This window comes from Camelus ferus, chromosome 23 (assembly GCF_009834535.1).
Source record: "Camelus ferus isolate YT-003-E chromosome 23, BCGSAC_Cfer_1.0, whole genome shotgun sequence".
Taxonomy (NCBI): Eukaryota; Metazoa; Chordata; class Mammalia; order Artiodactyla; family Camelidae; genus Camelus; species Camelus ferus.
The window spans coordinates 12,084,381-12,112,237 of record NC_045718.1 but is presented as its reverse complement, the minus strand read 5'-3'; the positions used below and the strand labels follow the sequence as shown (position 1 = coordinate 12,112,237).

At 47.9% G+C, this 27,857-nt stretch overlaps 1 protein-coding gene across 1 annotated transcript in view; it reads right to left on the bottom strand.

The window, feature by feature from the left end:
• The window catches only part of CAMSAP2 (calmodulin regulated spectrin associated protein family member 2), a 76,619-nt gene that overhangs the window by 31,159 nt on the left and 17,603 nt on the right, over positions 1 to 27,857 (bottom strand). Inside the window, exons 3-4 of the mRNA XM_032466840.1 lie at positions 4,107 to 4,268; positions 2,887 to 2,970 (exon numbers count right to left, since the gene is read on the bottom strand). Coding sequence (XP_032322731.1) covers positions 2,887 to 2,970; positions 4,107 to 4,268 — 246 coding nt within the window. The remainder of the gene's footprint in view (positions 1 to 2,886; positions 2,971 to 4,106; positions 4,269 to 27,857) is intronic.

Here is a 27,857-nt window from a genome sequence, read left to right as displayed (position 1 = left end):
GAAAAGCTGAAAGCATTTCCTCTAAGATCAGGAACAAGACAAGGATGCCCACCCTCACCACTTTGATTCAAGATAGTTTTGGAAGTCCTAGCCATAGCAGTCAGAGAAGAAAAATAAATAAAAGGAGTCCAAATGGGAAAAGAAGAAGTAAAACCATCACTGTTTGCAGATGAGATGAAACTATACATAGAAAACCCTAAAGACACAACCAGAAAACCACAAGCGCTCATCAACAAATTTGGCAAAGTTGCTGAATACAAAATTAACAATATAGAGCAATCTATATAGCATTTCTATACACTAACAATGAAATATCAGAAAGAGAAACTAAGGAAACAATCCCATTTACCATCATACCAAAAAGAATAAAATACCTAGGAATAAACCTACCTAAGGAGGCAAAAGACGTGTGCTCTGAAAATTGTAAGACACTGATGAAAGAAACTGAAGACGACACAAACAGATGGAAAGATACACCATGTTCTTGGATTGGAAGAACCAGTATTGTTAAAATGGCCACACAACCCAAGGCAAACAGATTCAATGCAATTCCTATCAAATTACCAATGGCATTTTTCACAGAACTGGAACAAAAAATGTTAAAATTTGTATGGAAACACAAAGGACCCCAAATAGCCAAAACAATCCTGAAAAAGAAGAATGGAGCTGGGGGAATCAAGCTCCCTGACTTCAGACTACATTACAAAGCTACGGTAATCAAAACAGTATGGTACTGTCACAAAAACCAGATACATAGATCAATGGAACAGGGTAGAAAGTCCAGAAATAAACCCACGCACCTATGGTCAATTAATCTATGACAAAGGAAAAAGAATATACAATGGAGAAGAGACAGTCTCTTCAGTAAGTGGTGCTGGGAAAACTGGACAGCTACAGTCAAAAGAATGAAATCTGAAAATTCTGTTAACACCATATACAAAAATAAATTCAAAATGAATTAAAAACTTAAAATGTAAGACCAGATACTCTAAAACTCTTAGAGGAAAACTCTTTGACATAAATTGCAGTAGTATTTTTTTTTTGATCTATCTCCTAGAGTAATGGAAATAAAAGCCAACATAAACAAATGGGTCCTAACTAAACTTAAAAAGCTTTTGCACATCAAAGGAAACCATAAATAAAACAATAAGGTAACCTATGGAATGGAAGAAAATATTTGCAAATGATGCACCCAACAAGTGATTAATTTCCAGAAATACAAACAGCTCATATAGCTTAATACCAAAAAAACAAGCTCAATCAAAAATCAGGCTGAAGACTTACACATTTCTCCAAGGAAGACATACAAATGGCCAATAAGCACATGAAAAGATGCTCAACATCACTATTAGAGAAATGCAGATCAAAACTACAATGAGATTATTACCTCACACTGGCTATCATTAAGAAGTCTACAAGTAATACATGCTGGAGGAGGTGTGGAGAAAAAGGAACCCTCCTACACTGTTGATGGGAATGTAAATTTGTGCAGCCACTATGGAGAACAGTATGGACGTTACTTAAAAACTAAAAATAGTTACCATATGATCCAGCAATCCCACTCCTGGGCATTTATCTGGAAAAAAACTCTAATTTGAAAAAACATACGCACTGCAATGTTCAAAGTAGCACTATTTACAACAGTCAAGACATGGAAGCAACTTAAATGTGCATTGACAGATGACTGGATAAAGATATGGTATATATACACAAATGAAATGCTACTCAGCCATAAAAAAGAATAAAATAATGCCGTCTGCAGCAACATGGATGGACCTAGAGATTATCACACTAAGAAAAGTAAATCAGAAAGAGAAAGAAAAATGTCATATGAAATCACTAACATGTGGAATCTAAAAAAAATACAGTAATACAAATGAACTTATTTACAAAACAGAAAGACTCATAGATACAGAAAACAAATGGTTTTGGTAATCCCCTACAGTTACCAAGGGGAAAGCAGGGGGAGGGATAAATTAGGAGTTTGGGATTAGTAGATACAAACTACTATATATAAAACAGATATACAACAAGGACCTACTGTACAGCACAAGGGACTATATTCAATACGCTGTAATAACTTATAATGAAAAAATATGAAAGAATATAAATACATGTGTAACTGCATCACTTTGCTGTACACCTGAAACTAACACAACATTGTAAAACAGCTATACTTCACTTAAAAAGTTTTTAAAAGGTCCAGTTTCTCTATGAGCACATTTCAAGTATATAATGCAGTATTAACTAAAAAAAAAAGTCCAAATGGAAAATAAAGTCTCTGAATAATACAATCTCTTATACCTCAACTTAAAGGCCAGACAACATGTTCAAAGGACTCTCGTAATACATTTAAAAAGACATAAGATATTCTCCTGTACTGCAGAAAATGTACCTTAGGCTTTAGTATACAACAAACACAAATTTTCAAAGAAAAAAACTAAAAGCCTGTTGAAGAATTTTTAAAGAATGAATCCATGTTAATGTTCCTTCTTCCTTCACAGAAAAACCATACGGACAACTTAACAATTCCTGGAATATAATTTTAAAGGCTAGTCTTATTACAAGTGATTATAAAGCTGACACATTGAAAACTTTTCGTTTCATATATTTTACCAAACGAAGGCAAAACCATTATTTTTACCAAAAGAACCTCAGAAACTGAGCTCCAGTCATTAACGACTTTTTGTAAACGCCATCATCCAATTAGCCCTCCTCTGGGCTTCTACTTACTTGTTATTTACGACAAGGCTGTCCAGAGTACAGTTAGTTAACATCACCAGAAAATGATTTAATGAGCACCACTATTAACATCTCCCCCAACAGTACATGTGTGTGAACACAGAGTCTCATAAAGGCACCTTTCTTTTTCTTGGAAATACATACCTTTTGACCTCCTGGAGCTTCAATTGTGTGGTGTTCCTTCAATTTCTGTTCTTGTTCCATGATGTCTTTCAAATGTTCATTTACCTCAAAATACAAAAACGTTACTTTGAATTTATATTCAAAATAACAACAAAATAGCGTGCACCTTTAAAAGCGTGTTCAGATCTCTGATGTCAAATGCCAGTAGCACTCAAATGAACACCCCATCTCTCCGGGCCGCACTCGGGGTAACTTCCTCCTGCTGGCTAATCCCCCCCTTCAACGATGTCTAACCTCCTGTCTATACTTTTTATTTCAACAACTAAAATTTTAAATTTCTAAAGCTGCATTTCATTCTTTTTCCAGTATACCCTCCACTTTGCCTTTTTCTTTCCTATGGCTTTTATTCCACGTTTTCTTTTCGGCCCCTCACACATTTATTTTCATCTTTTCAAACTGTTCTGTCTCTGAAGTTCTGGCATGTGACCCTCATCCGCCACATTCGCTGACTCCCACGAGTACCAGACTGTCCTCACGTGTTTCCTCACCTAAAAATCATCTAATTGGAAATATGAGAAACTTATTTCGTTCTTGGATTCAAAGAATACTTACTGAGCACCTGAAGCGTACAGCTCCCTCCCTGAGTGCTCTGAATTCTGTACTAACCTGATATGAACTAGATTAATCATAAATGTAATTACAGATATCGTGGCATCTATTTTCCTCATTTTAACAGCATTTTTTTAAGTCAAAAGGGAAATTTTAAGTGAGGTTACACAGCTTTCGCTTTCACTCTGATTTAAGACTGAGTAGCGCAGTCTGTCTTAGTCAGTGCAGGCTGCTCTAACAAAATTCCCATAGGCTGGGAGGCCTGTCCACAGTTTCCTTTCTCACAGTTCTGGGGGTTGGGGAGTCCCAGATCAAGGCGCCAGCAGATTTGGTGTCCGGGGAGCCTGCTTCCTGGCCATCTTCTCGCTGCATCCTCACACGGCAGGAGGGGCGAGGGGCTCTCTGGGTCTCTCTTATAAGGGCATTGATCCCACGCACAAGGCCCAGGCCCCCGTGACCTTGTCAGCCCCAGGGGCCTCACCCCCTCACACCACCACACTGGGGGGTCTGACTGCAACACTGAATTGGGGGGGGAGCACAAACATTCAGTCCAGAGCAGAGCCAGATGGCTAACCAAGGATGCCAGCTCCCTGGTAACGGGGCTCCGCTGGCTGGCGGGAGCACACGCCTACCTTGTTCACCCAGTACATGACCGCGTCCTCGATGTCGTAGGGCAGATCCGTGGCTTGGAAAAAGGCAGAGTACTGCTGAGCACACGCCACCACCTTCTCCACACTGATCATCTCTACGGTGTAGGCCATCATGAGGGTGTCTATCATGGCCAAGTGAGCGCTCTGCAAACACAGAACAAAAACCCACTGGTAAAGAAACACACACTTAGAAGGCGCTGCTCACAGCATTTAAGCACTGATGCTTCCCGTCACACAGCAGCAGACCTACAGGCTGCAGACGACAAGCCGCAGAGAGCATGTACGGCTCGTGCCAGAGACGCGCTGACGGAAGCCAACGACTTGGTCAGGCCCTCGCCCAGGTCACGCTCACATGCTTTTCAAACGATGAGCTCTTACCTGCTTCCCGACTCCTGACAGCGCCATCCCCAGCCACGGGGGGCACAGCCGGCAGCCGGCAGTCACCGCAACCGCGCACTCCTGCCCCGCGCGTTGCGCCCGCACAGCGGACACCGGCCACCTCTGCTTCTGAGACGTCTCCCGACCGGCCCCTCCTTCAGACCACCACCAGTTCTCACACCTGAACCGGGTAAAAACTCCGCCCGTTCTCCCGGCCCCAAGCCCCGCCTCTCCCCCTGCCTCCAGCCCAGGAACGCAGGCCTCTCCTTGGCTGGGGTTTCTGGGAGGGAGGGTTTCACACAGAAATGGTACAGGGAGGTTCTTAAAACATCCACACGTTACAACGTGTATCAGGTAGGAAGCACCCCCGCCCCTGCTCCCCAGGCAGGGTGAGCGGCTGGGATGCAGGCTTGCCAAAATCCCGCTGCTCACCTGCAGGCAGGCCCTGCCGCTGTTTCCTGCTCCCTGGCACTGCCAACAACGCCAAACCTCTGCTTCCCCAGGGAAGGCTTCTCACTGGGGGTTAAGCTCGGATATAGAAAGGGTGCAGCAACTGACCTCCCCCCAAGAACATTACCAAGTGTGCCCGTTCCCTCACATTTTCTGCCAACACTCGATGTTGTCCTCTTTGCTTTCCATCAGCCATGCCAGTCTGCAGGTTACAACACCCACTCCTGCTCAGGCGCTGCGCTTCTCTGATTCATGGGGACGGACATCTCTGTGTGCTTAGCACTTACTTGTGTTTCTCCTGGAAACCTGCCTGCTCACGTCCTCGGCCCGTTTTTCTCTTTGGGATGTTCATCTTTCTTTCTCAATCTTTAAGAGCTCATCACGTGTCAGGTACATTAGCTCTGTGTCACCCAGGCAGCAATCAGTTTTCCCTAATCTGCCTTTGGGTTTTCCACTTTATTCAGAATGCAGCGTGCTGCAGAGAAGTTCTAAATACTTACTTGGTAAAATCCGTCAGTCTTCAGGGTCTCCTTTATGGCTTTGAAATTCATCTCATGTTGACAAAAGGCTCCCCTACGCCCCCTCAAAATACAGAAATAACGTTCTCTACTTTTTCTATTACTGTAAATCCAACTGGAATTTATTTCTGAAGATGTTGTACACTAGAGACTAGTGATGTCTCCAAATCAGAGATTTCATCGCATCATTCTCTCATCAAGTCTCCCTCATCTTCTTCACAGTGATGTCCAAACTCCTTAAAAAGGTGGCCCCTCCCGACCCATCAGTCTAGCTTTATACCTCCCGCTTCCTCCCCCAGTCTCCACTCCCTTCAGAACAGTCTCAGAAGACTGCCTGCTGCTCCCCAAAGCTGTCGCCAATCCACATGCTCCCAGGCCCCTGCTGGCTGTCCCCCGTCCCCTTCGTGATGCAGACCGAGTCCTGTCTCTGGTCTGACTGCCACCCTCCTTGGAAAGGCTTCTTCCAATTCCCTTTCCAATCAAAACGGCTCACTCTTCCTGCAGAGTACAGGCTCCTTCGGAGCATCACTTAGACTTGCATTAAGCTCCTTCTCCTCCCGTTTTACTGAGACATACTGGACACACTCGCTGTCACTGAAGGTGAGCAGTGTGACGACGGGGCGTGTGCACGCTGTGAAACGATTGTTACCGTAGATCTTGTGATGCCTGCACTGAATCCTGACCGAACCATCCAGAGCCAGGCATGGGCAACAGAACTTTAAAAGCCCCCAGGTGATGCTGAGAGCAGAAGGTCTGGGGGTCCCCAGCTGTCCTGCTAGTTCAAGCAGGACTGACTCCCAGGTCAGAGTGAGACTGTCGAGGTCAAGGGCGCTGTTCCAGTTACTGTCACAGTCCCTCCACCTAACATGGCACCTGGCAACTAGCTCGCAAGGGCTGAAGCAGGGAAGGGAGCTGGTCCACCGGTCACTTTAAAGAATGAAGAGCGAGCTTTCCTCTGCAGGTTGAGGATGTGGGTTTTGCGCCGGAGGTGGTGGACTGGCAGCGTCTCGGGAAGGCAGGTGCTCCCTCTGAAGCAGGAAGCTTGACCACGGCCTCGTGAGCCAGTGGTGACGCCTCGTCAGGTCTACCTTACACGCCAGCCGCCTGCCGAGCCGTCACCAGCGCCCTGGCTCTTCCCTGCAGACCCTTTCTGAACTAAGGCTGCAGGCGATGCTCACTGTCTACGGCCACAAAACTCTCTGACGGGGGCATCACGTACGCTCTTAACGTGAGGAGGCTGAAGCTCCGAAGATTAAACGGTTTGTCCAAGCCTATGGGTTCTCTCCGCTGTGCCGTGCGCTTGGCAGAAATGAAGTCACTCAGTTTAGAAGGAAACGCGTTTTGGAAGCGATAGACATCACACGCAAGGAGGGAAACCACGCCTCGAGAGTGACGTCACGCTCCAGCCACGCCCTCCAGTCCCACCTCCGCGGGGCTGCCCGCCCCCCGCGGCTCTGTGCCCCCTCAACCGAGCCCCGAACCCCAGAGCAGGGCTCGGGCCTTCCCGCTGCGCTCCCAGCACACGTTTCAAGGAGGGAAGCTGTTAGTAATTAGTGTCTAATAGCCATGAAAGCGTAACTCTTTTGAACAAAAATGTGGGAAGTCATTTCAAGGGCCGTAAAGCCATTCATGTCCTCATTAAGCCTTTTTCTCTTGAATTTATTCTACAGATACGATTTAAGAGAGAAAAAAAGAGCTATATGAATGAAACGGACCACTACAGTACCATACATAAGAAAGGAAGCAATGTTACAACCACAATGAGCAATGTACGCTACCTTAAACTACTTAACAATAGGGGAAACACGCACAACACGGTACTGAACAGAAAATCAGCACACACTTCAACAACGTTTGAGACACGTATGTAAGTACTCATGCACACGCGTGTGTGCACACATGTACACATACACATTGCACACATATGCACACGCCTTGAACATATATATATAAAACAGGGAAAAGGAATGGATAACAGGAAAAGTTACTTAGAAATGACTCTGTTGTAACATGTAAAAAAAATACATATAAAATCTATAGTTTACTTCAAAAGTTTGGGTTGCAAGCACTTAGTTTAATTAGTAATACATTTTCAGAACAAAGTCCTTTTCACTGATTACTTCATTTCCTAAATTCAAAAACAAATTTTAAAAAATTCCACTACTGTGCCTACACTTATTTCCATATGCTATCCATCCACTTTCAAACTAAGAACCTTCAAATTTTAGCATGATTTTTTTGCCCTTTAACTTTACAATGTCAGGTATAAGAAAACTGAAAAATTACGTATAGCAAAGTACATACACAACAGTGCAAAATAAACTTTTGGCCACAGCCAATCAATGTGGAGTGATTTATGACTCTAAATACACAGATTTAATTTCTTACCTAAAGCACTGAGGTCAGAATAATAACAGCTAACACTGCTACGTGCCATGCGATGATTTCAGCATTTATACTTAACTCATCTAATGCCACAACACTGCGAGATGCAGTATTATTAACCCATTTCACAAGGGAGAAGTCGGGGCCTCTGTGCAAGGTCACACAGCAGGAGGCCGGGCAGCAGCGTGGGGCCGCAGTTGCGCGCCGGGGCCGCCAGGGGGCAGCGCAGCGCCCGGCGTCCCAGCGGAGCGGAAAGCAGGCGGAGTGGAGCCCCGGGCATTCACCGAGGCCCATGTTAGGGTCTAGATCTGCGCTACGGGGGGGGCACTAGTTGTCTCCAACGAGTGGAGTCTAGACAAAAATAAATCACACATGTATCAGAAATGAAGGTTAAAGCTATTAAATAAAGAAGAGCGCTTAGAGCGCGTAAGTGTTGTTGGTAAGAGGTTTATTACTCAGTCTCACACTTTTATCAGACAGAAGTTCCGATACATCATGCTTTGATTATTCTCATATCAGATGCAGACGCAGGACTAAGGAAGCAGTTCCTAAACTGAACTCGGTCTCCAACAGCAGCCAGGGCACCTCTGCGTCCTCCCCAGGGTGCAGGGGGACACGGACGTAACAAGCCCACCGTGAACACCAAGCACCCGAGCCACCGCAGACGGAACACGCAGCACACACATCCGACCAGTCTGTCAAAGCTAATTCCAGTTCAGAAAACAACACTTTACATATCATTTATTTACATTAACAGGTTTACCATAATTTTCATTTATCCTTAATTTACATGGAGATACAAGCAAAATAGCACTTATAGCCCTACTGAGACACCACTTCCCCCCAGGAAGGCTGTGATTAAAAAGTCAGATAATAACAGCTGTTGGCAAGGACGTGGAGGAATCAGAACTCGGGTGCACTGCTAGCAGGGATGGAAGACAGGGCAGCCGCTGTGAAGGGTTTGGCAGTTTCTCAAAAAGGGAAACAAAGTTATCACCTGACCCAGCAAGTCTGCTTTCTGCTGCCTACCCAAGAGAAATGAAAACAGGTGTCCACACAAAATCTGCACACAATTATAAGAGCAGCATTATTTATAATAGCCAAAAAGGTGGGAACAACCCAAATGTCCATCAACTGATGAAGGGATAAGCAAAAATGAAATATGTATCCTATTCAGAATGGAATATAATTCAGCAATAAAATGAAATAAAGACTGACATCTGCCCCACATGGATGAATCCTGACAGAGTGAACGGTGTCGGGCGGGCAAGTGTGAACACACGCATGCACGCACACGCACACACACACACGCACATCACTCCATTGACACAAAATGCCCAGAATGGCAGCCACATAGAGGCAGAAAGCAGATCAGCGGCTGCTTAGGGTGGGGGGGGTGGGTGCACAGGAGGTGCTACGTGAGAAGTGATTAAAACTGTCTAAAGCGGACTGTGGTGATGCTCACACAGCTCTGAACATAATAACCCCCAACGCTGTACACGGCAGCTGGGCGCTGTGCGGTATGTCATTTCTACCTCACGCTGCTACCAAACCCCATCAGACCAACTTACGATGCTCTCCTGCCCCCTTCCCAGTGCCAGCTCCTCGTAAATCACCACTCGGAGCTCCTGAGCCCTCCCACGACTGTTCTGTCCCAGCGATGCCGCATCCAACCTGTCAGGACCCTTGTGCCACCGCGGCCCTGCTGCAACCAGGGGAGGGGGGCTGGCAGCCCCAGGAGGGACGTGATGCCTGCAAGATTCAAGCTTTTTTTATTCTTTTTTTTTTTATCGCAGTGTAGTCGATTTACAATGTTAGTTTCAGGTGTACAGCAAAGCGGTTCAGTTATTCAATCTCTTAACATGACATTAAGCTTGTGACCACACAAAACTGATACTTCTATTTTACTGGGACCTACCTGCTTAGATGTGTCAAGAAAGTAAAGAGAGAAAGGTAGAGGGCATGGTTACTAGCACATGACTACAAGCCCAGCAACTCCGATTCAGCTGCCATGCAGTTCTGCCCGTCTCAGCAGCGCTGCGTGCCCGCAGCCCGGCAGCCGAGCGCTCCCTGCCGTTCCCACAGCAGCAGCACGAGCGTCCGCTTTACAGCCTGCCACCCACGTGTGGTGAATCTGACCGTCACACGCCCGTGGACCTGTTCCCAAGACAACGCCGAGCCAAACTGACATTAAGCTTTATTGCAAAAGGAAGACATGCAGGAAACAGCTCAGCCCAAATGTCCACTAAAATGCAAGTCCCAGACCACAGAGGGCTACTGTGCCCCGGAGCAGTTCCCTCTTGTCATCGGGACTGCACTGAGCCTCAGAGGGCAGGAGAGTGTGCTCACCTGAGGCGCTGCCCGGCGGACACGTGCAGGAACCGCACACCAGTGATAAACATGGTGGATGCAGGAGACGGTGGACAAAGGGGATGGTGGACGCAGGGGACGGTGGATGAAGGAGACGGTGGACGAAGGAGACGGCGGACGAAGGGGACGGCGGACGGCTGTGCTTCCAGACCCGGATCATCACCAAGAAACCACAAATTTCCTGCCCCAAACCTCAGGGAGGCCCACGAACAGCCTCGCAGCAGGAATCTCACCTCTACAGACCCTCCCAGTCACAACGACAGGCAGTCACCTCGCTCCACAACCAGAAGCCATGAATGACTTCCCAGGGCCGACTAGACAAGCCCCAAGTTATGCGAATAAGAAGCTCTTCATGGAGCTTCCAGGTCTCCTCCTCCACAGCTTCTGTATGGAACCCTGCGGTCCCCCGGCAGGCGAAGAGCAGGCCGGTTACAAAGCAGAATGCCTGGTCTCCACACCCACCACGTCATCTCGGGCAAAGCCCCCAACTCCTGTGTGCCTCAACACCCGCTCTGCACAGCGTGGCGATGACAGCACAAGGCACCTGGTGCCCTGAACATCACATGGCCATGAGAGGAGCAGGCTAGGGCAGACCCCTCAGCAGCCACACCGCTCTGTAACCAGGAGGTGGCCGGGCTGCTGGAAGCTGCCACAGCATACATTGAAAACGGCACAGAACAAGTGTGGGCAGGCTGGCTGCATTCTCATCTGAGTCCAGCAGGTGGACACGGACCTCCGCCAGCAGAGCCACATTAAGGTGGGCGCAGGGGGGGCAGTGCAACTGTCCCCAGACAGGAGCTGCACTAGGCGGGGGACGTGCCCTCTGGGAGGGAGCCCTGGTCAGGTGAACAGCAGGGGAGCCAGTGGGGTCAGTTTGGGATTGGAGGCTGTCATAAAACTCACAGTTGTGCATCCATGTTTTCCCTGCCCCATCCTGAAGAAGAAAGGACCTAGAAGTGACACCACCAAAGCAGCAGTAAACACGTCTGTGCCAGAGCGTGGCTCCTACACAGCACCTCCCCACGGCGCTTCGCGGCACGGCTGGCCCCGGTCAGAGAGGAAAAGCGCGGCGTGAGCCTGGAGCGCACGATTGTGTCAGAAAGGGCAAAGCGCTCAGAGACTGACGGGGATGCCAGAGGTCGAGCAGCCAGCCGGAAGGGGCCGCCAGCCAAACGTGGCCCACAAGAGTACAGAAGCCTGAGGGCAGTAACGAATTACAACACAATTAGTCAAGGCCAAAAAGAACCCTCGAGTCCATGGTGATGATCACGAAGGGGGAAGGAGGAAGAGAAAGCCCTTCTCTGCAGAACAATGCCAGGCAGGAAGTGTAAAAGCAATGACAGAACTTCAAGGTCACCAGACTGCAACCAGCAGTGCAGGAGCTCACTCAGGCACAGAGCGCCGCAGCTGCTAAAACCAGCAGGGGGCGCACTACTGGGAAACCCCGCGCAATGAACGCCCAAGTGTCACCCCGCACAACGCTCCCCACTATGAAGGAACGGAGGTCAGACTCAGACGCACCAGCACTGGGACACGACATGCCTCCTGTGAGAGTCAACAGCAGAACACACCGCCTATTCCTGGGTCCCGTCAGGAGGAGACCATCAGAGAAACCAGGGCTAGAGTGTGTCCCAAGCGCCAGCTCGCCCGCGCTCTTCAGAAGTGTCAGTGTCATGAACTAAGAACAAAACAAGGTGGGCAGAGGCGACTGTGCTAGACGGAGGGGAGCAAAAGGCAGGGCAACCATAGTAGTGGGTGATCTTTGATTGGCTTCTGGTTTGAAAAAGGTAAAAAAAAAAAAACTATAAGGAACATTTTAGGCACAATGATTGGGGAAATAAGACTATGGATCATGTGTTTAATAATATTACAGTAACAACATTTAATTTCTTGGTGCGAGCATGGAATTGTGATTATGCAGAAAAACGTGCTTGTTTTCGTAAGCTTCTTAAATGACCATGTGTATGCGTGTGTGCGTGTGCACAGAAACGGGCAGAGAGCTGGGGGAGAGAAGCAAATACGGCAAATCTGAGCGTCAAGCTGCTCTCTAACTCCAGTGTAACTGGAAAAGCTGAAGAAAATGCAACTTAGAAGCGAAGAAAGCTCACATCCATTTCGCACAGACACGAGTAAGTGCATTTCACACACGCGGCCTCACAGACGCTGCGCTAAGGCAACCGCGGTCTAAAGAGGAACTTTCAGACCCTCTTCTGACGCTCCTCCCCACGGAACTGTTCGCAGAGCAGTCACAGGTGAAGTCTAGCTAAAGGAGGAGCCGCTGGCACCGTCACTCAACAGACTGTCGCTGTTCACCTTCTAATTCCCGGGCAGTTGTTGGTGGCTTTCTTCCCAAACCATGCTTGCCCGTGCAGTAAACAAGTCATTAGGGGGTTCAAGAGCGCAATGAAGCAACGCTCGCCAGCCTGCTGCTACATGAGATACAGAAACCGAGGAGGTTTATATATAAAATCAAGGGGAAAAGCCTAGAGGGTAAGATGCCTTCGGCTGAGGGTTTAAAGCAAAATATAAGCCCCCTTGATGGTTCCATCAGTGCCCAGAGCAAGAGGGCACAGGGATCTCAGGTCAACACTGTCCTGTCGTCAGAAACGTCCAAGGAGGCAGGTTTCCCTGCAGCAACTCCCCCACAAACAATTCCACCGTTAAGAAATCTTAGGATCTGAAGTGAAAGTAAATTTTATTCCTTTTAATCATGACTTTGCTTTCCCACGTGTTAGTAACTATTTTTTGTGACTCTGCCTGCTTAAACAGATGACTTCAAACTGGCTTAGAGACTAGCACTCAGGGAGAGAAGTGGGGCGAGCACCTCGGCTAAGTTTACTGGTCTCCCCGCAGGCCAGGCCTGCTCTGTTCACTCCTCACAGGAGCGGCGCAAAGGCCATCAATCCTCAGTGCAGGGAGAACGCCGGGCCTCGGAGAGTTCCAGGACTCGCCCAGTCACAGCTGTCTGCCGCAGACCCAAGCCCGTCCTACCCGAGACACAGAGCACTCGGTCACTTCAGTTCTGCCTCAGCAGCAGCGAAGCGCCTGCCAAGCAAGGGGCACGAACCGCGTCCGCTGCGCACGGCAGCATTTCCTGCGAATCTTTGACAGGCGTTCTTCATACACCTTTTTTTAAGTAAGCTTCTTATTTTGAAGTAGTTATAGGTTCACATGCAACTGTAAGAAGTAACGCAGAGATCCCACGTACCCTTTACCAGCGTCCCCCGAGGGTAGCACCTCGCAGAACCACAGTATAATCTGACAGTCAGGGCGAGACTTGGAACATTAACCTACAGAACACTGCTGTCACCAGGACCCCTGCGGCTGCCCCTGCAGCTCATCCACTTCCCTCCCGCCCCTCCCTCTCCTTAAACCCTGCAACCACTCATCTGTTCTGTTCCTGTAATTCTGCCCCTTCACGAATATTACATGGATACAATCACACAGCATGAAACTTTGGATACTCAGCATAATTCTGTGGAGATTCATCCAAGCCGCTATATTTATCAATAGGTTGTTCCTTTTTAGTGCTGAGTAGCATTCCAGTAAACCTCGTAAAACCCTGATTACTTGCAATTATGGTAATCAACGCTTTTATAAAGGTAAACACACCAGCTTGACCTATACACTGAACACCCAGCAGACACTGTCTTAGACTTTTGGGAGACTGCTAAACACAGTAAATTGAAGTACTCAATTATTGAACATGGGCGGCCAAATTTCCCCAATTTAACTTACCTTTCTTATGAATGTTTAAAGTTCTAACTAAAGTCTGCAGTCTTAAAAAGAAGGTTGTAATGGCACAGTTAAAATAAAAAGAAGTTTATTTTTGTTCAGTATTAATTGAATTCTTAACTTAACTAGCTTATAAAGAAAAGTAAATGTCCGCGAGGGTTCTCAAGGAAATAACAGCCACAGGTGGTCGCTGCCCCAGAACACACCCTTGAAGGAGAACACAGGAAGGAGTCTGGAAACGTAATGGGCTGTCTTCAACTTTCAGTGATGCTTCAAGCTCTCAAAGAGGCGGTGATACGGGGCCGCGGACTCAGAGACACCCCCATACAGGTCTCACCCGTCTCTCACCCAGTGCGCTCACGTGTGAGACAGATGAGCCCACGTACGCACGTGCACAGACGCCCAGAAGAACACCACGCCGGGAAGTCTTAAAAAGTTACTTCAAGATTTCACAAGTACTTGTCAGGCAATGAGTGAAATGCACATCTTCTTTTCTGTGCTTTTGTATATAACAATCAGCTGACTATTTCTTTCACCCATGAGAAAAAATTTAAGCTGATCGTGGACTAAATAGGGCAGTGCCCAGGGATCTTCCCTGACACCAGTCCCCACCGCTGACCAGTCAGGCATGGCCCCTCAGTCCCCACCGCTGACCCGTTAGGTGTGGCCCCCCAGTCCCCACCACTGACCAGTCAGGCATGACCCCCAGTCCCCACCACTGACCAGTCAGGCGTGGCCCCCAATCCCCACCGCTGACCAGTCAGGCGTGGCCCCCGGCACCTGAGAGCGGCAGCTACCCTGAAGCACCCGCCCCCCCCCCTTCTTGTCTGCTGCTCCTTCTAGACCTAAGTGTCCCCGCGGTGCAGCCGCACAGTTAACACGAATCAGGTGCTCAACAGGTAAGGATGTGCCGGGTGAGAGACTGCGCAAGAAACACACTGACCCAAGACCCATCCTCTCACGCCACGTGCTCAGTGCCGACAGGAGAGCTGCCCCGATGACCTTCCCACCACAAACCACTGTGATGGGCGCCATTACTAGTGATTTTTCAGTTAGGCACCTCACTTATGATAGAACGCTTTAAAAAATAATTACCATGATAAAAAAGAGTAACCATCACTCTACCTAAATCTCCCAGAACAAGTCAACTTTTTAGTCTAAAACGCACACACCACACAGGCTAGCACTTTAAGAATTTTAGAGATTTCAGATAGACTTTTAGACTTTACAGTCATGTAGTTAAAAAGAAATTCTTCTAAGCTGTACCCATGAGTAGCCCCAAAGAGTTCAGTTCAATATTTATTTGTAACAAACAGCGTTACACGGTACGGCTAATTCCGTCCGTTTCACTCTGTCTTCACTGCTACCTCTGTGGTACCACCTCATGCTCAGACTTCTGTGATAACCTAATTGTTCCCCCACTTTCTTCTCTTGAAATACACCCTCCTGAGAGCAGCCCAAGTGACCTTAGAGCACAAATCAGATCATATCACCTCCACCCCTAAAAAAACCTCCCAATGACTTTGCACTTCTCTTGGATTCAAAGTCTCCTCATGATTCGCCAGATGCAATACAATCTGGTCCCTGGATCTCATTCAGACGGGGTCATCCGACGAAGTAGAGTCGTGCTATTTTTTCTGTTCCTGGATTATGACAAGCTTGCTCTTGCCTAGAAAGTCTGCGCCTGCTGGTTCCTCAGACTGAATGGCTCTGCTATACACGATTCTCAGCAAATCAGGAATAGGAGGGAACTTCCTAAACTTGATAAAGAACATCCTCAAAATTCCTACAGATAACATCATACTTAACAATGAGAACCAAATATACCTCCATAAGGACAGCAACGAGGCGAGGACGTCTGGTCTCACCACTTTCATTTAACATCACCTGGAAGTCTTAGGTGTGCAATGAAACAAGGAACAGGAAGGCATACACACTGGAAGGGAAGAAGCAAATCTGTGTTCATCATGAACAACAGGATACAGCGTGCAGGGAATTCTAACAACTCCACCAAAAAACCTACTGAGAAACAAATGCATTTAGCAAGGTTGCAACATACAAAAATCAATGTTCAAAATTCAACTCTACTCCTCAAATTAGCAATGAGGAATTAAATTAAATTGGAAATTAAATTTAAAAACAATTCCATTTATAATCAAAATCAAAAATATGAAATAAAGTAAAATGTAAGCATGTACAGAACTCATACACTAAAAACTACAAGACTGCTGCAATAGAAAAGACCCGGGTAAACGGGAGGAGACGGCACGTTTATCCAGCAAGAGTCAACACCAGTAAGAGGGCAATTCTTCCTAAAACGAGCTACAGATTCAGCACAGCTCCAATCTATATCTAAGCTAAATCTAAGCTTTCTTTGCAGAAATTGACAAGAGCTTCTAAAATGTATATGGAAATGCAAAGAACCTAGAATAACTAAAACAACTGTGACAAAGAACAACAAAGCTCAACGACCTCGCTGTCCAGTGTTAAGACTTACTACAGAAGTACAGTGATCATGACTGCGCGGCCCTGGCCTGCTGCACACTGAGCACCAGAGCAAACACGTATGTCAAAGCAGGGCGGTGGGGAAAGGACAGGCTTCAACAGTGGCTCTGGAACAACTACACATCCTCTTTCTTTTTTTGGATGAAGGTACTGGGGATTGAACCCAGGGCTCTGTGCATGCTAAGCACACGCTCAATGGACCTACACCCACCCCCACTGATATCCTTGTTAAAAAAATAAAACAAAACAAATGCCAACTCTTCCCTCCCACTATACAATCATCATCACCATCATCATCAACCGAAATGAACTGCAGAACTGAATGTAAAACAATTAACTTCTAAAAGAAAGAACAAAGAAAAAATTCTTTAAACCACGATGTGGGCAAAGATTTCTTAGGACATAAAAGAACAAAATAACTGTAACTATAAAAGAAAAAAATTATAAATTAGCCTTCATCACAATTTAGAACTACTTGAAAGACACCATTAAGAAAATGAAAAGGTAAACCACAGACTAGAAGAAAATATTTGCAATACATAGACTTGATAAAGGATTTGTAGTCAGAATATAAAAGAACTCTTACAGTAGTAGGAAAACAAAAAGCCCAAAAAGAAAATGAGAAAAAGATTTAACAGACACTTCACAAAAGACGAGGTAGGAACGACCAACAAGCATTTGAAAAAACACCAAACTACATTAGTCATCGGGGAAAGGCAAATTAAAATAACAAGGAGACACCGACTCCCACCAGAACGGCTAAAATCACAGACTTAGCAATAGTGGAAGTGTCGGCAGGGATGTGGAGCAACTGGAACTCTCACACATCGCCTGGTGTCAAACAGAGCCTACAGCCACTTGGGGAAGCAGCCCGATGGTGCCTGAAATTGAAACACGCTTATGTACGGCCCCATCAGTTCAACCCCCAGGTATTTACCCAAGAGAAATGAGAATATATGTCCTCACAAAAAACGCATATAAATGTCCACAGCTGCTCTATTTATACAGGGCGAAACCCGTAAACAGCCAAGCCCATCAGCAGGTAATGAATAAACTGTGCAATCCACAAAATGGATAAATGGTACTAGGCAATAAAAAGGAACACACCACACAGAGCAGGTGATTGAATCCCAACAAAGTATGAGCAAAAGCGCCCAGTTTAAAAGAGGGTCACACATTAGCTTTCATCACACGAAATGCTAGAAGAGGCACAGCGCACAGATGACCGGAGGCCGCGCGCAGGGGGGCAGGGCGGGGACTGGCAGCAGAGGGAACCCGGAGGTGACAGGTGTCAAAAAACACTTCACAGCTTTACTGGAGTGGGATTTACATGTGCACATACCTCTGTCAAAACACAAACTATTTACTTTATTAAATAGGTATATTTTATTTAAATTCAGCCTCAACGAAGTTGATTTTTAAAAAGAAAGCTCTGACCTGAAAGTCACTCAGGCTGCACTGAGCGTCAACCTCTTCATCTGTTTAACGTGGATAATACTTAATTTCTCACCTCACGAGGCATCAAATGAGATCAGAGCACATCAAAGTTCTCTAAAAAGCTGCTGAGCGCCGTCATGACTTAGTATCTTCATGACAGCAGGCATCAGTCAGTGGAAGACTCTACAGAATCGTTTATTATCTAAAGACAATCTCCAGACTTCACTGTTCTCATTTGTTTTTATGTTTTCCCAAACCAACGCTCTATCAATCAATACTGTACGGGATTAAACTGGGAGACTTCTACAAAATCACCCCTCGTGTGCCGGCTGCTAACCGTGGAGCTGCCAGCGGGCCACGGAAAGCGGGCAAAGCCAGCAATGAGCCCCGAGACCCACTGCCGTGGATGCCTGCACCCGACAAATCCAGACTTCAGCACAGAACATCTGTAGTTTTCAAACATCCTAACCGTAGTGACCTGGCAAGATTTATTTTTACGACAGTTTATACACGGCAGCGCAGGCCTGTCCACCAAGACTCAACGTAATTGCTGCTCCCTTGTGCCAACAATGTGAAATGACAGCCATGTCCTTTCATTTGCTAACCAGTGTGACATTCCTAGCAGAGCTGAACCAGTCACATATGGTGGACTTCAAAGGAGGTCTGTGCTTTATAGCTTCCCAGTTTTGAAAGTTTTCCAGGCATATGGATGCTGAGCCAAAAACTGCTTCAAATCTCAAAATCTAAAACAAGTTGCATATAATACACTGGAATATGCTGCATCATATAAAAATAGCCATCAGTAAATGCTCCACTTAACACTCAAAAAATTGCCTCAAAGGAAACTTGTCAGCAAATCTCTTTCAGCTGGGTGCGTACGAAAAATGCGCCCGACGGTACCAGCCTTACCCGAAAAGGAAACTGAACCACACAAGGTCATGAACAATGGGAGCCGCTCCCTAGTTTGCCTCCACCACGCGGTCACGGTGCACCTGCCAAGAGCTGTCCATGAGAAAGAAGAAAGAAGGTCATGATGTCTCCCTTGGTGACACGGAGGTTGCCATCCCGGGTTTTCAGAAACTACAAAGACAAGTTAAAGCCTGAAGAGCCGCAGGGAAAGCTTCACGGGACTTGAACACAGCTATGGCAGAGACCCAGCCAGCACAGGGAGAAGCGGGAACGCCTCTCCTCCAGGCCGCCAAGCACCTAGAGCTGCGCGCCGCCTTCCCGATGAGCACCTGCCGGCGAGCAGTGCGAGGCCAGACCCCGCGCAGTACAGGGGACCAGCCCGCTCCGGAGCCCGCACCGCCACGCGGCCCACCACTCTCTGAAGTGATCTCTTTCATCTGTTTACTAGTTGGACTGTTTACCACCAGCTAAACCTTTCAGCTTTAGGAAAACAACAATCAGCACTCTCAGACCCCCGCAGGTGTATCAGAAGAACTTCCTGCAGAGACGGCTCCGGGGAGCCTGTCACAGGCTCGTTTCACACCCCCCTCCCGGCGGCAGAGCCGGCGGGCTGGGGGGGGAGTCTGCGCACTCTGGGGACCTCCCTTCCTTCACAGAAGCTCCCGCATCTAGGCGTCTAAACATAGGCAAGCTTCCTCGTGGAGCAGTTGGCCAAGGCTTTAAATAATCATCTATTTTCTTCCTTTAAATCTCACTGCCGACGTTGATTAAAGACAATCTGTGAAAGCACTATGACCTGCAAGCTCCCAGGATGGGTCGGTGTCACGGGGCGGGGGGGGGGGGGGTTGGTCTGGTCACCACAGACCAGGGGGCGGGCGGCTGCAACCACCGCCATGACCGTTCACCCCAGCCCTGGACTAACCGCGCGTGAGGGAAATCCGCGTTCCGCAGCGCCCTGCCAGAGCGCTCAGTCCCCAGGCCCCCATCACGTGTTCTCACAGAGTCACACCAAGAAAGATCACCTTCTCCCGCACCAGCTGCTTAAGTTTAGTCACCTACACTGGACACACAGCTGTCTTCCTCCTCTTCGTAAAAGACGGCATCCTAGTTAATGCACGTTTACTTCATCTGCAGCCATCATCAAGCATCACCGCCAGCAGGTCTGTGGTATCAGGCAACTTCCTAAGTGCCTCAGCTTTTGTTAGTTTGAATGTTGTGAAAATGAGATTACAAACAAAAAGAATACAAAGCTTTCATCATTCAAAAGTCAGTTATCTATTTTACAGACCAAGTCTGAAGTAACTTCTTACATCATACTTTAGACACTAGCTCTGAAAAGTCAAATTAAAAAAAAAAAAAAGAATATGCACCTGAATCTGTAATGTAAACCACATTTCAAGTCAAACAGAACGGTTAAAATTTTCTGAAATGGGAAGTAAGACAGATGTCAGAGTGTTACTTCAGGAAAATTAATCTAACAGCAGAAAACCACAGGAAGCAGATAAAATAAATCTTCAGGAGGCAAGTCCACATGCAAACTCTATGCCTGTAGTTCTTTCCATTAAAAGATACAAATTGGTAACTTGCATAGTAAAATACACTTTTTAAGAAAAAGGTGAGTATAGTATTCAGTTTTCTGCACCAACACTGCCATTTCACCCTATAACCCAGGCATGACGTCCATTCAGTTAGTCACAGTCCACATTTTTTCCAAACAGAATAGAGAAAAATCAAGTTCCAAGGATAAAACCTTGTTTCTGTCATATACGTGTATCTAGGCAGACAGGTGTGTGTCTGGTAGCAGAACATTTCTGTCAGAGTCAAGGGAGCTTCAAAGCTCCAGGCCGGATGACAGCGAGCGCCCCTTTCTGCTCCAAATCTCTACTTCTGTGGTTGAACCTGTCCTCAACTGGGAAGAAAGGGGGCTTTTTCTCTGCTGAATATTCAGCTCCATTTCTCTTACTGGCTGGCATCAGAGCCCACTGAATTGGTTACGCTAATTTCAGCAAACACTGGGACTTACCACTGAAGTCGTCTGCAGACTCCATGGAAGGGCTCTGGAAGGACAGACACGGAGCAGCCCCCGGGGGGGAGCTCGGGGGCTCTCCCAGGGCGGCCCCCCCACCCCCACCCCCGTGCTGTGACTCTCCCTCCAACAATGCGATCGCCCACCAGACATCAGGCATCTGAGCCCTGGGGTAAACCAGCAATAGTGAGGCAGGGAAAGGAGCCCAGACGTGGTCTCTGGGGAAGTAAACTCTCCACCACCCCCCAAATCATAAAGATATCTGATTTTTATGGCCAGAAATTAGCGTTTCATTTTTTTCAAGCACTATGTACCAGACATAATACTTGGTTCAATGTGATATACACAGTGTATATGTATATTAAAACATTAAACTGTACACCTTCAACTTTTATCATTCAAGTTGGGGGAAAATATGAGAAACAAAATGTTTTCAACAGATGAAAGAGAATGTGTGTTATATTTACGAGAAAGTCTTAAAATAATGAACGTTATAGTGAATGGATGGTATAACAAACATTTTTCATTTCACATAATGTATTTTTGAAAAGTTAGGTTATTAAAAGTTATACTTTTCTAAACCAATGTTGTGAAAATGAATTGTGATGGAAGATGTTTTTAAAATTAATAAATTACTGCAAAATGAATTGCTATTTTTAAAAACCTGTATCTTTGTATGTCAGTGATCACTAAACGAGACACCCCCATGTAAGAAAAGGGCATCTGCTGTGATGTGCGTGCCGGGGTTCCCCAAAACTCCCATGCTGGAACCCCAAAGCCCCAGGTGATGGTATGAGGAGGAGGGGCTCTGGGAGGCGATCAGGTCATAAGGCGGGGCCCTCGGGAATCAAATTAGCACTCTTGCAAGAGAGGCCCCAGGAAGCACCCCCGACGTGAGGTCACACAGGAACTCGGCAGTCCACCCCCCAGAGGGGCCTTCTCTGACACCCGACACGCTGAATCCTTGACCTTGGACTCCTAGCCTTCGGGACTGGGAGGGATATATTCCAGTTGCTTATAAACCACAGAGTCTGCAGGACTTTGGCATAGAAGCCTGGAGAGACTAAGGCAGCCCTTTGGTTGGGCAGCCGAGACAGCTCCCCGCCAGACCCTCCCTGCTCTCGGATTCCCACCTGCCCCTCACCACAATCCCCTCCGCAGCCGCACTGGCTCACTGGGTGACACCAGCCTCGGGCTGACACTTGTGGAGAGAAACCCACCAGGACAGAACAGGACAGCGCGGAGTCCGTGCAGGACAAGCCCTGGGTCAGGAAGACCCGTGCCAGGTGCTGCTCTGTTGCCAACCAGCTCTGCACCCCACACTGTCCCTGCACCCTCCTACCTATGCAGCAGGAGCGAACCAGTATCCATCCAGTTTCCTCACCTGTCATAAAAAGAGATGGTAAAACTGCTCTGTTTACTTTTTCTGGTTATTACAAAAAAAAAGTGTCAATGCTTTATAAGCCATTAACACTACAGAAATAGTAGGGTTGTGGTGGGGGGGTGTGTGTCAGGTTTCTGGGGAAGGCCATATGGCATACCCAGGCTCAGCAGGGACTCTGGGGCCAGCAGATACAAGTTAGACCCCCAGCACCATCTACCCCGTCTGGCCTTGGGCACGTCTGCTCACCTGAGTGTCAGTTTCCTCGTCTATAAAACAGCGACAGTACCGCCTGCATCACATACTGTGTGGGCAATTAACACCTGTGAAGTACACTCAACTCCCATCCCTGACTTCGCCCCCACAACTCTGCGCCCTGGGTCCTACCCCATTTTCACACCACAGACCCTCCAATCCCACAAGACCCTCCTCTCAGGGCCCCAGGAGCGTCCCGAGGACCGAGACCATCGACTTTATCACCACTGCCTGCCTAGAGTTCACGGCAGGAACTGAGTAAGTGTATGAAATAAATGAATTCCCATCCACCCTCTTGGTAAATACATAAGCGTAACATAACAAACTAAAAAACCGGATATTCTAACAAAATGCACATCAATCTTATTTCCTTCCTTTGTACACACACAGACCCCCTTTCACTTACATCCACCTCGATCTTTTCCAACAGCTACCAAGAAGAAAAGAAAAACTTAAGACAGAGATGCCTTTACCTTTCTGACCAAAAATAAGAGATTTAAGAGCATCAGTTCAAGATTTTTAACCTATAAAGCTGTCCCTTTTTTAATTTTGTTTTTAAACCACTATTAGGAAAAAAATCAGGGTTCAAAAGCACCAGAGGCAACAGAGGATGGGGGGCTAAAACCCAGACCCTGAGGCTCCCAGAAATACAGAGTGAAAGCAAAAGCTGGTTTTCCCAGCTTCTAACGGCCCACCAGCTGGTCAGTAACCGGAGTTGACAGGAGGGATGAAATCCTTGTGCCTGCCCTTATTCTAGGCTCTCTTCACTTCCCGACTCTGAGGAGTCAACAGATCATCTCAATTCTACCTCAGAGCCACCCCTCCTGCCCACTCCTCCCGCATCCCCTGCCTCCTTTAGCTCAGGTCCCCGCCCCCCCTGGCCTCTGCGGTGTCTAGTGACACCAGAGAGACAGTCTCACACAGTCTGATGGGAGAACCCCATGCGGGTGGCTCCCCACCGCTCCCGCAATGAAGTGGCACTGGTGTGACAGGTCACTGTGCCTCATCCAACCCTCCGGCCTCAGTTCTCATCGCCTCCCCCCCCACGTGCCTGGGCTAAAGCCACAACCGAGTGCACCGGCCCGCACACTCCCTCCGACACCCCCGCAGCCAGGTGCCCTGCTCACAGTGCCCTCCGCGCCTGCCAACCACCCGCAGCCTTCAGGACTGGGCTGGAGAGCAGACTGAGTCCTGGCCTCTGCACTCCTGAAACACATGGATGATAATTTGCTTATTTTCCTATAATCCCCAGTGCAAAGTGAGCCACTGAGGGACAGACACTCTTTTCAATCCCAGGCGATAATACAGAGCATACGGCAGGAGCTCCGTAGATAAACTGGGTAAGTTAACAGTGGCCTGAGTGACTTCAGTTTTATCCTAAGTATAAGGGCTCTGTGAGCCCACCCGGTAAAGCAAGCGCCAGCGCCACGCTGGCTCCGTGAGAAGGCGACCCGGAGGCCTAAGCAAGTTGTTACACACGCACCGACTCTCGCGTCACCCACACGGCTGCAAGCCATCAGAAGCTAAGCGGAACTTGTCACAGAGGTGTCGACGTTACCCTGACGCACTAGTGGCATCAAGTGAGGGGGGCGGTTCACGGGAAACAGAAAGACCCAGCTCTGTGCACAGAGGGTAAACCCCGCTCACCAGCTGCCACGAGGATCTAAAATACCTTCTCACACACATGCTCTGCTCGTGAGTTTGCAAGGCATTATTACACAACAGGGACCGGAAATCAGAATCTCCTCAACCACTGCTGTAACGTTACATGTATATAATCCTTCTCTAAAGTGCAGCTTTTAATCTTCTTAAAGGGGGAAAGATTTTTGTAAAAGCTTCCGCTCAGGGGGGTGACACCGAGTTCCAGTGACGGGCGTGCCACAGACACCAGAGCGACCCCACCTACAGGACAGTGAGCTGGGAGGGAGGGGGGACGAGGAGAGGGACGGCACCGAGCTCCTGGGCTCGGCGGCTGGGTCACCCCTTCCGTGAACCCGGCAAAAATCATGGTGACCAGGTGGCTGCCCTGCAGGTCTCGAAAACAGGGAAACCCACATCCCCCAAAGGACGCACACAACTTGACTTCGTGCTCCGTCAGCAGCCCTCCGACTCAGAGGGAACAGCTCCTCCCCAGGACGTGACACTTCAAGGCGGGCACAGCACGGGCCAATCACCCTGAAAGGAGGCCTGAGAAAAGGGCCACACCGAATCTGACTCCGGGGGCACCCAGCCCCCTCCTCCCCTCCACCCACTCCCAGCACCTGCCTCCTAGCACCTGCCACCCCCACCCAAGCAGAGGCGGGGTGGTGGCTAAGGATGCAGGAGGCGCAGGTGAGGCAGAGCTGGTCTGCACTCCGCTGCGCGGTCTGTGCGCTGCCAGCTCTCTGACGCGCCCTCGACGCCTCGGCCTCCTCGTTGGGAGGACAGGGACGGCACACATCCCTCTGAGGGCTGTCATCGGAACCACACGACGCGAGACAGGTGGACACGGCGGGTGGGCGGACGACAGGGCAGGGCGCGCTGAGAACTGACAAGGGCTCCGATTTACACCACGCTGACGGCAGCGCCGTTCACACAGTGGTTCAGCGTTTTGCAATGTTTGCAATGTTTTGTTTAATGCAGGCAGAAAAAAAATCAACAAGTCACCACCACCACCACCACAAACCCCAGAAAAACAGCCCGAAAATTCATTCTATGGTCCCGCAACCCTCACAGCAGTTACAGACCCTCCACCCCAGCTCAGACTCCTGGGAGCTGCTGGCCCTGAGCTGCCCTTCAGCCTCTTCTCAAACTGACGTCTCAGTGCTGCCAACACCGTCCCCCGCGCACAAAACGGCCAGGTCAGTCAGCTCCCCCAGCCCGCGTCCCACCCACTGAAACCCTGTCAGCCACCTGTAACGCCGTCCCCGGTCCTCCCCGGCGGAATCATCGCACCCACCAGTGTGTTCCTGCTGCTCAAACTGACACTCAGAGCACGTGTCCCAGCCAATTAGCTTTGTTCCTCAGTCTTCCTCACTAGATTCTAAGCTCAACATCATTCAAGCGGAGATGTTCGTGGTCAGCTGAACGCACAGGCTACAAGCGCGGCGGAACAAAGCAACACTTCTTTACGCACAGGGGTGTCCTTCCTGAGGGTAAGCAAACACTTCCATCAAGCACTGGCCTTCCATGATAACACAGCAGTGCAAGGGCCGGCGGCAGGGATGTACGCAGACCTCCAAGCTTACGGTTTCTGACTATTCAGAAACATCCATTATAACAACACTGACAGCGCGTTGAGAGAACATTTTATGCCTTACTTGCCAAATGACCTGTCAGTCCACTTGAATTTCCATTAAGCACACAGAATATTTTTGGTCCTCATTAAAAGAAAGCACTTCATAATAAAACTTTTGTTTGTATGGTGACTGTTTCAAAACAAGATCTAACTAAAAAATAAACATATTTTATATGTCAAATATGAAACTCAACCTCGTTATTTCAAATCACACATACTATATACACATACATGCAAACTTACTTTAATAGAGTTTTATAAGTAACTCTTAAATCCTACACACGCAAACATGGCGGGAAGGCTGGTTCACAACCAGGAGTTTATTCGTAGCCAGCCTGCCACTCAGCAAGCGTCAGTCCAGATATTTCAGCGCCCAAACGCGCCGCACGCTGCAGCGCCGGGGCTCAGTCACACTCTAGCTCGCGCAGATTCGAGTTCTAGTTTTGCGACTGAGTAACAGTGCTACTTCAGGCAAGTCACTTAACCTCTCTCAATTCTAAGTATCACACAGATGAAATGACTCTGGATTACATCAAATTCCCCATACATTCTTGATCATGAAACTCACCCTGAACGCTTGTTTAAAAATACATGTCCCACCCCCTTCAAAAGGTTCTGCGTGAGCAGTCTGACTGCAGGGCCGGGATCCGTGCTCACATTCCCATGGGCACGCGCTCTCGGGTCCTGCTGGATGGCAAGTTTTCTACTACACGCTGGCTTCTGATTTCTAAGGCTCCTTCTGGCTACAAAATCCTATGAATTTAAGAGGTTATGACGCAGCTCAAACCCCCCAGCCCAACTGGATGAGCTGAGTGCAGTACACGTGCAGCTTTATTCTGCTCTGGGACGAAGTTCTAGAGCTGTCATTTTTAGCGTCTGGCTCCATTCGCTACAAGTCCCTCAATCTCCAAGTCCTCCTAGATGCCAGCATTTATGGACGCAAATAATTTGCCAGACAACATGACTTGGGCTAGAACATACTTTTGGTTGAGGACCCTCTCCTGTGGTTTTAATGCACATAACTCACCACACATTTAATGCTGACACACGCATTAATGTAACTCTCAGAACATGTGACTGACTCTGTAACTGTATATACAGGTTCCATCTGTCCTTTATCACCCGTTTGTAATAGTCATTAGGTAAATCACAACTACTGTCCCTTCCTGCAATATTACAGGTAACGATTACGTGCTGAATAAACTTTGTTATCATTATTAATTGGCTTCAAAACACAATGTCCAAAAGCACATATTCTCCAATGGGTGTTTTCATTAAAAAAAAAAGCACCTCTCTCAATCCCTACTAGCCCCCAAATTAGTAAAATTTATTCAGTCAAACCTGACTTGTACTTAGAATGATGTTTCTGTCACCACACATATGTCCCCCCAAAGCTGTGGGGAAACATACAGAAATCAGGTCTCAAACATACAAGGTAATTTAGAGGTGGGAGATGTGGAGAGGGAATCAACATATACAGCACAATGAAACACACTTTTTCATTATACTTCTCAAAAAGCAGGACAAAGAAGGAAACTAATTCTTACTACTCTAAAACCAAATAAAAGTTTCTTAAGAAACGAAGCTTTCCTAGTACTCTGAGAAATTTTCTCACATAGGTCTTCAAAAGCCAGTAACGTTACAGTATCACCAGGGGGTAGACGATGCCCAGGGGTGGGGCAGGCGCTCAGCACACACGAAGTCCTGGGTTCAATCCCCAGTAGCACGATTCAAATAAATAAACCCAATTATCCCCCGCAAAAACCCAATATCATCAATCAGAATTCCACAGCGAATGGAAAACCTCAGTCAAGCTGTAAGACAGACTGAAAACCCATACTTAAAACGCAGGTCAGCGTGTGTGACAGGGCAAGGCTGACGCCGCCGCAGGCAGGCACGGGCCTCCTGACACCCCATGGACAGAAGCCGGGCCCCAGGAGACGGAGGCCGCGCACACTCACAGCGCGTCCTGACACCTCGCTCCCGGGCCAGACTGAAGCGCGCGTGCGCTGTTCGCACACATGCCGTGCACACCTCCCGTGCCTGAGACGGTAAACCAGTTTTTGCTCATTCCTCTTCAGCTTCACAATTGCGAATACTCTTCCAC